The sequence below is a fragment of the Sus scrofa genome, chromosome 4 (genome assembly GCF_000003025.6).
Source record: "Sus scrofa isolate TJ Tabasco breed Duroc chromosome 4, Sscrofa11.1, whole genome shotgun sequence".
Taxonomy (NCBI): Eukaryota; Metazoa; Chordata; class Mammalia; order Artiodactyla; family Suidae; genus Sus; species Sus scrofa.
In genome coordinates this window covers 18,811,848-18,824,550 of record NC_010446.5, presented here as the reverse complement: position 1 = coordinate 18,824,550, position 12,703 = coordinate 18,811,848, and the positions used below count along the sequence as shown (strand labels likewise).

Here is a 12,703-nt window from a genome sequence, read left to right as displayed (position 1 = left end):
CCCTAAAAAGACCAAAAAAAAAAAAAAAAAAAAGTAGCAAAATTCATTAAAGGGTTCCATGATGAACACACATACACACTCACACAAATAAAAACTGTTTAAAGTATATTACTATAGAAACATGACTTAAATCTCATTATAAAAATATTACATTTGAAATTATTTCTAAGTGTAGTCTTGAAATAATCTTGGATGGTCTTATGGGTGCTCATTTTAAGCAGCCATCAACACAACTAATATCTGTCAGCCACAAAGTGACAATGATAATATTCATCAATATGCACAATAATTTACAAAAGTCCTCCAGATAAATGGCTTTAATAGTTTGATAAAAAATTGATACAGGAGTTCCCTTGTGGCACAGCAGTTTGAGGATCTGGCATTGTCACTGCAGCAACTCAGGTCACTGATGTGGCGCAGGTTCAATCCCTGGCCCAGGAATTGCCACACGTGGTGGGCACAGCGCCCCCTCCCAAAAGGAAAAAAAATAAAAAATAAAAAAAATAAAACAGCAAAAATTGATTATAGTGATATAAAATTTCAAACAATATAAACATTATGACGATGAAAGAAAAAAATCATTAGAATCTGACCTCTGAGAATTACCTCCATTGCTCTTATCTAATCATCCTTGATATGGCTGTAAAAACCTCCTATGATAGTGGAACATGGTGGCGTGTCAACAGAAATTTCTAATAAACGCTATTCAATTCATTTTACTGAAAATTCACTGAAGAAAAAGAAGCCAAAATGACATTGAACAAACTGTTGATCTTCAGATAAAAGTGTTTTACCGCAAAAGTACTTATTTTCTATTATTTAATATTTAGCACAACTACGGATTCTCAAAGGCTTCTCATTGTATGTTTTGGTGCATTTTCACTTGCAAATATTTTTAGCATTGTGGGAAGATATCTTGGATCTTATTAACAACAGTGTAGGCTGTGAAGACGGAAAAGACACTAATCCCCCTTTTTTTTTTAATGTTCTTTGCTGCTCAGTGCCACCCTCTGGTCCCCAAAACTTACGGGTTTCAGAAGAATGGTATAACCGATTGCGCATTACGTGGGATCCCCCATCTTCCCCTGTAAAGGGCTATCGGATTGTCTACAAACCTGTCAGTGGTAAGTCGTGCTTTTAAAAAAAATATTATCTGTAAAACTAGATTATTTTTGTTTTTACTTTGTTTTTATCTTTGGTTTTAAGAAATAGAAAGTATGTCTTACCCTTTTCAGAAAAAATGCTTTGAAGTTATGACCTCACCTTAAAAATGACGGGGTGTGTTAATGAGCAGAATATATACTTGGGAGGCACCTGACCTGGATACACCCCAGGCAGGGAGCCAGCCTGAGGAAACCTTGACTCCGTAGCCACAGGAAGCTTCTGTGGCTCGATGGATATGTAAGCTCTCAACATTTGGAATCTCTCATTTCTTTTTTTTAAAGATTTTTATTTTTTCTATTATAGTTGATTTACAATGTTCTGTCAATTTCTGCTGTACAGCAAAGTGACCCAGTCATATATTATATCTGTGTGTGTGTCATACACACACACACACACACACACACATTCTTTTTCTCAAATTATCCTCCATCATGTTCCATCACAAGTGACTAGATATTGTTGCCTGTGCTATACAGCAGGATTTCATTCCGAATGCAATAGATTGCATCTACTAATCCCAAACTCCCAGTCTATCCCACCCCCTCTCCCTCCCCCTTGGCAACCACAAGTTGGAATCTCTCATTTCTTTTTTTTCTTTTTTTTTTTAGGGCCACACCCATGGCATATGGAGGTTCCCAGGCTAGGGGTTGAATCGGAGCTACAGCTGCCAGCCTACACCACAGCCACAGCAACGTGGGATCCAAGCCGCATCTGTGACCTACACCACAGCTCACAGCAATGCCAGATCCTTAACCCACTGAGCAAGGCCAGGGATCGAACCTGAAACCTCATGGTTCGTAGTCGGATTCGTTCACCACTGAGCCACAACGGGAACTCCTATAATATTTATTTTTAAGTCTCTTGTTAAAACTTCATGGAAGCGTTTGGTGTGTGGAAATGATACTGTAGCAGGTGAGGTCGAATGTGGTCTCCACTAGCATGTGGACCGAGGGCCAGATCTCCCCAACTTGGGTCTTTCTCTTGCATTCAGGATATTATGAAGTGGGGAGTGAGGAGAGAGGGGTCTTCTCATCAAGGTGGCCGAGAGGCTTGTGGAAAAGCCTTTTACGACCGCCCTCTTAGGACTCTGATGAATTTTCTGGCCATGCCCACAACATGTGGACCTTCCTGGCCCTAGAAATGGCAAAAAGACAAAATAAATAAATAAATAAATACTGTAAGAGTCTTCTTAGTTTTCTGGACCTGGGCTTTTAGTACTCTGGTTGTTCAGCAGAACGGGGTTCTCCAATCATTTTTCTCGAGTTGGCCAGCAAATTTAAAAACCATCCTTTGGGTCATTAAAAGTCTCTCTCGGTCCTCAAAACCTGCAAATCTCAACTGGTTATCTGAGATGTTGTACTTCCCTCCAGACCACTTTCCAGACTTTTCTATGGTGTCCTGTTATCCAGGGGCATACAGTTAAAACACCTCACTTCCAATTTCTCCAGACGAACATCTCTAGGAAACATAAAAATGAAATAGCAAGAATATACCGTGGATACACTAGCCTGCTCAAGACCGACGCCTTGGGATCCATCGCCAAAGTTTTCTTTTGGCCTGAGGCATATATATGATCATTTGCAAAATGGTCTTGCTAAATTTGTTCTTTGGACCAGTTCTATAAATACTTATCAGATTTTCTGAGAGAAGATATCTTTGTTTTAAGCAGGTTGGTCTCAGTTGGTATAATTTTGCTGCCCAGCAGAGATGTTTTTGATTGTCACAACTTAGGGTATCGGGGGTTGCTATTGGCCTCTAGCAGGTGTGATTAAGTATGAAGTCACTGCAGGCCACCTGCTCCCCCCTTGCTCCAGAGAAAAGAATTAGCTAGCCCAAGAGCTAAGGCCAAAGAATCCATTTCTAGGTCAAGTGGAAGAACTGTATGATGTCATTTGCATTGAGAGTTTGGGGTGTGGGAAAATCCCTACTGAGATAATATACATACAGAAAAATGTAAATATATTATTAGGAGGAGGGTTCTGGAGTAAAGTAATAAGCATTTTAGGAACTTGTCACTAACTCAAAGCTCTTAAAGAATGAGCATAAATGCAAGTTCCTGCTGTGGCCCAGTGGGATCGGTGGTGTCTCCAGAGCCCTGGGATGCAGGTTTAATCCCCAGACTGGCATCTCGGGTTAAGGAGCCATTGTTGTGGCAGCTGTAGCATAGGTGGCAACTGCAGCTTGAATCTGATCTCTGGCCTGGAACATCCAAGAAGGAAAGAAAAAAGAATGAGCACATATGGAAGAGGCCAGAGGTAAATACTTTTAGATAGGACATGGTGAGAAATGTTTTTAATGATCAATCTAAGATTCCACTGGATTTGAAACAGAGGAGAAAATGTAAAAGCCCAAAGAAGCCCGCCAGTTGAGGGACTTAGAATAAGAGTGACATCTGTCTGGTCTTAAAAATTACAAGATGAGTGGGTAGAACTGATAATGGCAGCACGTATGCTGGTCCCCCATGTGGCAAGGTGCAGCATGGTGCCCGTGATAAAATTTGCTGCATGACCACTTGCATGGTTTCTGGGGGCAAAGCTGGGTATCTGAGAAGGGGTCATGGAAAATGACTTCTGGTTGGCACATGCCCCAAAGCCTAGGGCAACACAGTATCACCATCGTGAAGATCTCATAACATGGTGGGTGGTGGATTGTGGGGTGGACTAACTTCCTCGGGTAAGTCCTAGGGAAAGAACTATATTTGAGAAAAAAAACACTAGATGCGCAAAAAGAGATCTGTGAGGTCCCACTGTGACGTAACAGGTTAGGGACCCAACATTGTCTCTGTCAGGATGCAGATTCGCCCCCTGGCCTCGCTCTGTGAGTTAAGGATCTGGTGTTGCCACAAGCTGCAGCAGATACCACTCAGATTCAGTGTTGTGACTGTGGCATAGGCCGGTAACTGTAGCTCCGACTCGACCCCTAGCCTGGGAACTTCCATATGCCACAGGTGTGGCCCTAAAAAGAAAAAAAAAAAAAAAAGAGAGAGCTAGATCTAGCCTGGTATTCAGGTATGTATGGTCTTGGAGCTAAGTGGAGCTAGATTCAAACCCTAGCCCTGCTCTTTGCCTTCTGGGCAATCTGAAACTGAGTTGAATGTGTACAATTACTTCACAAGTGTTTCATTTTTCCATAATACTATTTTTTTTTATGACCACACCATGGCATATGGAAGTTCCCAGGTAGAGGTCCAATTGGAGCTGCAGCTGCAGGCCTACACCACAGCCACAGCAACATGGCATCCGAACCGAGTCTGTGATCTACACCACATCTCACGGCAACGCCAGATTCCTGATCCACTGAGTGAGGCCAGGGATCGAACTTGTGTCCTCAGGGATGCTAGGTTTGCTAACTGCTGAGCCACGGCAGGAACTCCCCATATACTATCTTTTTAATAATCTGGTGAATGTTATTATATTTATAGTTGTACAACTATCATTACAACCTAATATGAGAACATTTCCATCATATATTGTTATAAACCGAAATATACTTTCTTCTTTAGTTGCTGGCCCAACACTGGAGACTTTCGTGGGAGCTAATATTAACACCATCCTTATCACAAACCTCCTCAGTGGAATGGACTACAACGTGAAAATATTTGCTTCCCAGGCCTCAGGTTTCAGCGATGCTCTGACAGGCGTGGTGAAAACACGTAAGACTAATGTCTGGTCACTTCAGGCCTCACATGTGGTTTTGCTGCGTTGTGTTCCCTGTAACTCAACCCCTGCTTCAACGTGGCTGTTGCTTTTCTTTTCCTTAGCGTTGCCCTTTCTGGATGGATGGTGTTTCATGGAAAGAAAGGTGTGCTCCTGACTCAGGGGCTGTAGGTGCTATAGTTCAGAGTCCTAGTTGGCAGGCGGAATGTCAGAACCTGGAGTTCAAATATACTTGATGGTGGTGGATGGGATTTCCTTCTGGAAAGTCTTTGCTGGTATTTTTCAAATTAGGTGAAAATTTCCAACCAGCCTATAGCCTGATGCTGCCAAAGCCAATCAAAGCGGAGCCAGGGGAAGTTTGCCTTTTTGCCAAACCTTGCCCATCCCCCCACCCCATCCATAAAAGATACTTGCACTGCTCCAGAGACTTCTTTCTTTATCTTTCAAGGGTTTACATGCTGTCTGCACCCCATCTGGGACTTCTCCTTGGCATACACCCCTCGCAGACACCTATGGCATAATACAGTGTTTTCCAAACTCCAGCACATATGTTCCATATTCCTGATATTTGTTATGCTTCCACACCATCTGTTTAATATATTTCTTTAAATTGACTTACCGTTTTCTTTTTTTTTTTCACTTAAATGCTTTCAAAACCCACGTAATTATTCTAAACAGAAAACCAATATTTTTAATACATGTTAAAGATAATACATAAAGGAGATCCCTGGTGGCTCAGTGAGTTAAGGACCCAGCATTGTCACTGCTGTGGCTCTGGTTACTGCTGTGGCGAGGGTTCAGTCCCTGGCCTGGGAACTTCCACATGCCATGAGTGTAGCCAAAAAAAAGAGATAATACATAAATGACACAAATAAAAATGGTTTGGCTGTGTGATCATTGCAGGTATCTTGAGTGCTGTCAACAGTACCTGCCCCACACTTGAGAATGATAGTGATGGTTAATCGAAAGTATAAGCCTTAAATGTTCTACTTATTAGCTGAGGACTTGAGCAAATTACTTAACTTCTTGGAGCCCAAGTTTTCTCAACTCGAAAATGAAGACAGTAATAACCATTTACAGGGAAGATTAATGAAATAATATATGAAAGGTGTCTGCCATAGGGCAATTGCTCTATGAATAACCACTATTATTATTGTAATAATTGTGCCTTATGCATTTGGCCCATCTCTCACTCTCATTATTAATCAGGTAATTAATCCAGTGAAAGGATTTATGCAAGAATGGGGCATATATTAAACTAAATCCTAATCCATCTATCTTCCCCTTTCATTAGAGGAAGCTTCCTGAATTCTCTTTTATGGACTGTCTTTTATGGAGATTTTAAAGGCTCGATATGGAATCAGTTTCACCTCAAAAGAAATCGTCTCCATCTTTAACAGATCTAGGAAGCTTTTAGCCTGTGGTTCTGATCTCCATCATACTTGGTTGTTGAAATGGTACTGTTTTAGGTACTACCTTAACCTCCAAGTCATTTCCCTGCATTGTGCCATTGTAGTAATCCCACATCCTTCCCTGGGTACCCCTCAGAGTCCCCTGTGCATTTCCCCACCCTTTATCTTCTCTCTCCTCTAGTTTACCTTCATTTTCCCTTTGCGATCACCTTTTCTTTCTGGGCTTCTTTTTCTGTCTCTGTGATTTCTTATTGGTCTCTCTTCTCCTTCCTATATCTCTTTCTATCCTCCTTTCTCTGTTCCCCTCTATCTTCTGTTTCACCCTCTCTTCTCTCCTTTAATAAATGTGGTGAGTATTTCAAATATATTTTTATTGATTTATTTATGTATGGCTGCACCCATAGCATATGGACGTTCTCTGGCCAGGATTTGAATCCTAGCAGACCTGTGCTGCAGCTGCAGCAATGCCAGATCCTTTAACTCACTGAGCCAGGCCGGGGATCAAACCCACACCTCTGTAGCAACCTGAGCCCCTGCAGTCAGATTCTTAACTCACTGTGCCACAGCGAGAACACCTCCAAATGTATTTTCAAAGACTGAGCGTGTCGAATGTTTTATACTCTATGTCCAAGGTAAAAATTAGATTGATTTGTTATTTGTTTTCTCTCTTTCTCCCAAGCAAAATAAAACCCCATACAATGACAAATAATTTAAGGTGTTTTTAAAATTTAATGTGGTTATAGAAATAATTATTTATTTCCTTTTTTTTGTGAGAGTTAGAAAGTTGTTGAATTGACCTTAGGCAAAAAGGTCTTGTGGTTAGTCCAAATTATTTTTACTATCTTGAAAAACCACTTTTAAACTTTTTTTTTTTTTTGCTTTTTAGGGCCATACCCGCAGCTTATGGAAGTTCCCAGGCTAGGGGTGGAATTGGAGCTATAGCTGCCGGCCTATGCCACAGCTGCAGCAAGGCTAGATCTGGAACCTAAACCACAGGTCATGGCAGCACTGGATCCTTAACCTGCTGAGCGAGGCCAGGGATCGAACCTGCAACCTCCTGGTTCCTAGTCAGATTCGTTTCCACTGGGCCAAAATGGGAATTCCCTAATTGAATTTGGTGAAGTAGCTTAAAGAGAAGGAACAGTATGAAAAAAATGATGCTGATAAAGTCAGAGGTCACTAGAGAAAGTAAATGTTAATTTTCTGCTTTTTCTACTTGGATCTAAGTGATAAAAGTTGAATGTTTAGTGCCCTATTGTATTGGGGAAGTAATATTTTTACCGTTTCCCAAAATAAACTCCCTATGAGTCAACTTTGTATATACAGTCTTTGTTCTAAGATTAATAAGAATCTGTGTATTTCTTTTTTTTGTCTTTTGTCTTTTTAGGGCCACAGCCATGTCATATGGAGGTTCCCATGCTAAGGGTCAACTGGGAGCTACAGCTGCTGGCCTACGCCACAGCCATAGCAATTCGGGATCCAAGCCATGTCTGTGACCTACACCACAGCTCACAGCAACTCTGGATCCTTAACCCACTGAGCGAGGTCAGGGATCGAACCTGCAACCTCATGGTTCCTAGTCTGATTTGTTAACCACTGAGCCACAACGGGAACTCCTGTGTATTTCTTTTTATTATTTTAGATGTGTTAAAGCTTTCCTTTTTAAATTTTCAAAAATTTGTTAATTCTCATTCAGTCGTGTTTTGAAGGCCAGTCTATGTGGAATGCTCCCGTTTGAGTAAGACTTCTTCCATTTTGGCTGCTGTGCTCTTTCCTTTTATTTAAACCAGGACTGTCTTTCAGGGGTTGATAAGTACCTATTGTATTTAACTTTTTTATTATAAAGGTATTATGTATTAATTGCAGAATATTTAAAAACACAAGTAAAAAGGAAAGATTTAAAATCAACGTAATTTCACCATCCATTGCGTTTGGTCTTTCTAGAATATCTATTTTTGTTTGTTTGTTTACAAATGCCAGACAGTGTTTGCAACTGTTTTTTTGTTTGTTTGTTTGTTTGTTTTTGTTGTTATTGCCTTTTTTAGGGCTGCACTGGTGGCACATGGAAGTTCCCAGGCTATGGATCGAATCGGAACCACAGCTGCTGGCCTGCGCCACAGCCACAGCAACTCAGGATCCAAGCCTCATCTGTGACCTACACCACAGCTCATGGCAACACCGGATCCTTAACTCACTGATCAAGGCCAGGGGTCAAATCTGCATCCTCAAGGATACTAGTCAACCTCAGTACCACTGAGCCACAATGGGAACGTCCTGCAACTGCTTTTTAAAACCATGCAATAGTTCTCTTTTGTGCACTAATTTATTGTGACTTGATGGATTTCTCACCAATGACTACGGAACTTTGAACGAGAATTTTACCATGTTAAAGTTAATTTCAGACTTGGGGACATTTGTAGCACTGTCTATAATATGACATAATTATGTTTCCATTTCATTATAGTGTTTTTGGGTGTGACCGACCTTCAGGCAGACCAGATCCAGATGACCAGCTTGTGTGCTCGGTGGCAGGTACAACGTCATGCCACTGCCTACAGGATAGTTATAGAGTCTCTCCAGGGTAAGTGCAACCCATCACCTATGTTTTTGTCAAGGACTCATGTTCTTAGCTCTGTGTATCACTGTGGGCAGCACACAAGGGACGTTAGTCAAAAGCATTCTTCTTGAGGAGGCAGTTTTTTATGTTTCCGGATTGTGCGGGATATGGCATCAGAATGGCTGGATAAGACAATTGTTTAGCCTCTCCAAACCTCCATTTTCCCATCTGTAGGTAATGGGTATAACCATAGTGCTGATCTTGTGGCATTCTGTGAGGATTAGGCTGAGATAACCCAGGTAGAACATTTGTGACAGTGCTTTGCATATATGAAGCACCCAGGAGAAGTGAGCTGCTCTTAGTGGTAAGAGCTGAATAGCCAGGACTAATAACGTATGTTCTTATGATGCTCTTTTATGATGCTCTTCCTTCGGTCTTTACCCCATGGGGATGTAGGTTTAATGTTTTTTTCTCAGTGATTCTTTTTACTTTTGGGGGTAACGGGGGACCAGCAAACACTTATTCAGGAGATGGTGTGATGTCTCTATGCCATCTTGGGTAGGTTCTTCAGCATCACAGTTTTTAAAGTACATCTACAATTTGGGATTTGGTTTCAAAGTTACAACACTAAAAATGTCTGCTTATGTCCATTAAAAGTATCAAGAACAACACCAAAAGCCTGATTCCCCAAAAGTGAGTTTCCAGGGACTGTTAATCTCCTTTTCACAGTTGTAGCATGGATAATATTCAGAAGATGAGATCAACTAGTGAAAATTACTCTAATCAGATTTGCATTATCAGTAGAAAAATTGCATCTTGCTCTATGGGGGAGACAGAGGAGACACTGAAGGATCTCAGAGGAGCTGACAAGATTGTTAAAGTTTTTTCTTTCAGGACAAATAATTATGGTTTCCCTGTTTAAAAAAGCAGAAGGAGCTATTATTTCAAGTCTGGATAGGACTGAGTTTATTAGGCTACCTCCCTGGCATAATTACATTCAGAATACAGAACTCTTAATTTGATCCAATCCAGAAAGTGGAAAAGTATAGTTGAGTAGAGTGCTGAGAGCTTGGGAAATATGCTGAAAATCTGAGACCAGAAGCGGAGCATGACAAGAAGAGATTCCTGCCAACACCAACCAAGGCATTGTCTCTGTGATGTGCTAAGTCACTAAGTCTTTGATTCTCTACATGTGATCCTGTATAGATCCCTTTAGCCAGATATTGCCTAAGCAAATGGGCATGGCTTCAATCTGGAATAAACATTGAACAAAAGAAAATCAGGGCAAATCCCATGGACTTTGTGGTGGTATTTATATGATTTATGGGATGCTTAAGCAGAATTAGATGAAAGATGTGCAACTGTTTGAGAAACAGCTATAAAATCTTGAGTTATGTTTCATATATCTTTTTAAGACTAGCTAAGTCACACTTTAATATAGAAGGGTTGACATTTATCACATTTAGTGGTATTTGTTAAGCTTTAAAAGATAAAAGTAACTATAAAAATCACACTTCCAAACAATCTCAGAATATTTTTTATTCTGTCACTGAAGAAGCTGACAGGATGAGACATAGGGCCCTATAGATATTTATTGTCTTTTATGAAAAATTTTAATTACATAGATTGACATGATAGCAAAACTGGCTTTATCATGGGATTAATGAAATCCATACTTTTTTTTATTAAGTTCTACTTAATAAAATATATATATATGTATATTTTTGTCCTTTTGCCTTTTCTAGGGCCGCTTCCCTCGGCATATGGAGGTTCCCAGGTAGGGGGTCTAATTGGAGCTGTAGCCACCGGCCTACGCTAGAGCCACAGCAATGCAGGATCTGAGCCGCATCTGCAACCTACACCACGGCTCATGGCAACGCCAGATCCTTAACCCACTGAGCAAGGCCAGGGATCAGACCCACAACCTCATGGTTCCTAGTCAGATTCATTAACTACTGCGCCACGATGGGGAACTCCTAAAAAATATTTTTAATCTTTTTTAAAATGTAAAGGCTTTTTACTTTAGCATATTTGCCAAATAGCCCTGGAATAGCTTATCCAAGGATGTGATTGATGTGCTTGTTATCATTGATCTTGTAGTTTGAAACCTCAATAAGCTCTTTCGGAAGCCAGGATCTTTACTAGCAAACAATAGGAGTCCACATTTCCCTCTTATCTTCCAGTTAAGTTATTTCCCTCCGTATTCTTTTCAGGCTGCCCAAGAACCCTTCTGCTGAGCCTTGACAGTCTCACTTCAACAGGAATGAACAAAACTGTGGTTCACTTTATTTTTCAGCATTTATAACTAAGAGATTTATGAACCCCGTGAGCTTACATCTCATTTGCTCAGGTGTCCAACTGAGTATTTGTAACCAACTTATTATTATTAGCCAATATTATTAAGCAACAGACTCTAACCGACGGCCTTAAATGGAGTGCTGGGGTGGGGGAGTGACTGAGGGGATAGCAGAGGGGAACGTGTTTAAATATTTGAACTTAACATAATTTAGGTCAGGGAATAGTCTTTCCACTTGGGAGTGAGAAGGAATTAGTTCGGTTTCTTTATCTCATGGAGAAATGCAATCATCCTCTTGATCACTGCCTTTGAAGACCTAGTGATCAAGAGCCTCTACTTTCTTGGCTGGATGAGCCCCAGGGCTCCCCCTGTTTCAACTCTGTAATATCGCCCATTGGCTACATATGCTGTCTCTGCAGAAAATTCAGTCCTTTCCCCTCCCACCCTCCAATCAGAGGAGAAACGAGAGAAATGGAACCCACTTCCCCCATGTACTGGAGAAAAGCCTTATACCTGGCTGGCTTCTTTCTGAATGGCTCTGCCAAATTCCCACTGTCTGCCAGGTAATTTTTTCAGTGTGTGTGTTTTAAATTCCCCATGGTCTGGTCATGTGCACTTTTTTTTTCTTTTTTCTTTAGGGCTCCACTTGCAGCATATGGAAGTTCTCAGGCTAGGGGTCGAATTGGAGCTACAGCTGCCGGCCTACACTGTAGCCACAGCAACATGGGATCCCAGCCACGTCTGAGACCTACACCACAGCTCATGGCAACACCGGATCCCCAGCCCACTAGAGAGGCCAGGGATTGAACCCACATCCTCATGGATACTAGTCAAGTTTGTTTCTCCTGAGCCACAATGGGAACTCCTGGTCATGGGCCCTTTTTATTCTGAGATGAAGTCAGTAGTTTTGCCTCTGCATTAACCACAACTGCTGGTTGACTTCTCTGGGCTTCAGTTTTTCAGAAATTTCTTCTTTCGAGTCTTTTTACTTGAGGTCATACCAACACATTTCCAAGGATTTTGTGACTAAAACAGTCAGGCTCCATCATCAGGTTTGTTTGCTTGATTTGTCAATGGCAGAAACATCAATCAATGGGACTTAAGCAAAAGGGTCAATTTACTGGCCAATATACTGAGAAGTTCACCAGTGTCTGGCTTCAGGCTCATCTACACCTAGGTGTGCAAGCAATGTCATCGAGACGAAGCCCTGCTCCCCCTCTGCTCTGCCCTCCTCTGCCTTTATTCTCAACCAGATTGTGAGTTGGCTTCAGTCAGATCCAGAATGACATCCTTCTTGCTTCCAGCTTAATAGTCTTAGTGGAAAGAAAACTCCTCTTTCTCAATAATTCCCACAAACATCCAGGAACTGAGTCATATTGGCCTGCTTTGGGGTCACATGCCCCTAAATCTCTCATTGATTTCAAGGGCATGAAATAAACTGACAGGTGGGACCTGGTTAGCTCTCACCCCCGTATCTGGAGGTGTGGGGGCGGGGCATTCTTATTCAGTCCTTTCCAAATTAAAAAAAAACCAACAACGACAAAAAAAAAACACCCAAGTGGGGGGAGGCATGGATTCAAAGAAAGAGAGATTAAATGCAAGACAGGCAAAAACAACA

The 12,703-nt window shown here is 41.3% G+C and overlaps 1 protein-coding gene across 4 annotated transcripts in view; it reads left to right on the top strand.

The window, feature by feature from the left end:
- COL14A1 (collagen type XIV alpha 1 chain) overlaps positions 1-12,703 on the top strand; it is a 234,915-nt gene that overhangs the window by 100,561 nt on the left and 121,651 nt on the right. For all 4 annotated transcript variants that reach the window (XM_013996512.2, XM_005662880.3, XM_021090550.1 and 1 more), the window contains exons 21-23: positions 1,002-1,124; positions 4,667-4,816; positions 8,697-8,813. In XM_013996512.2, the coding sequence (XP_013851966.1) occupies positions 1,002-1,124; positions 4,667-4,816; positions 8,697-8,813 (390 nt within the window). The remainder of the gene's footprint in view (positions 1-1,001; positions 1,125-4,666; positions 4,817-8,696; positions 8,814-12,703) is intronic.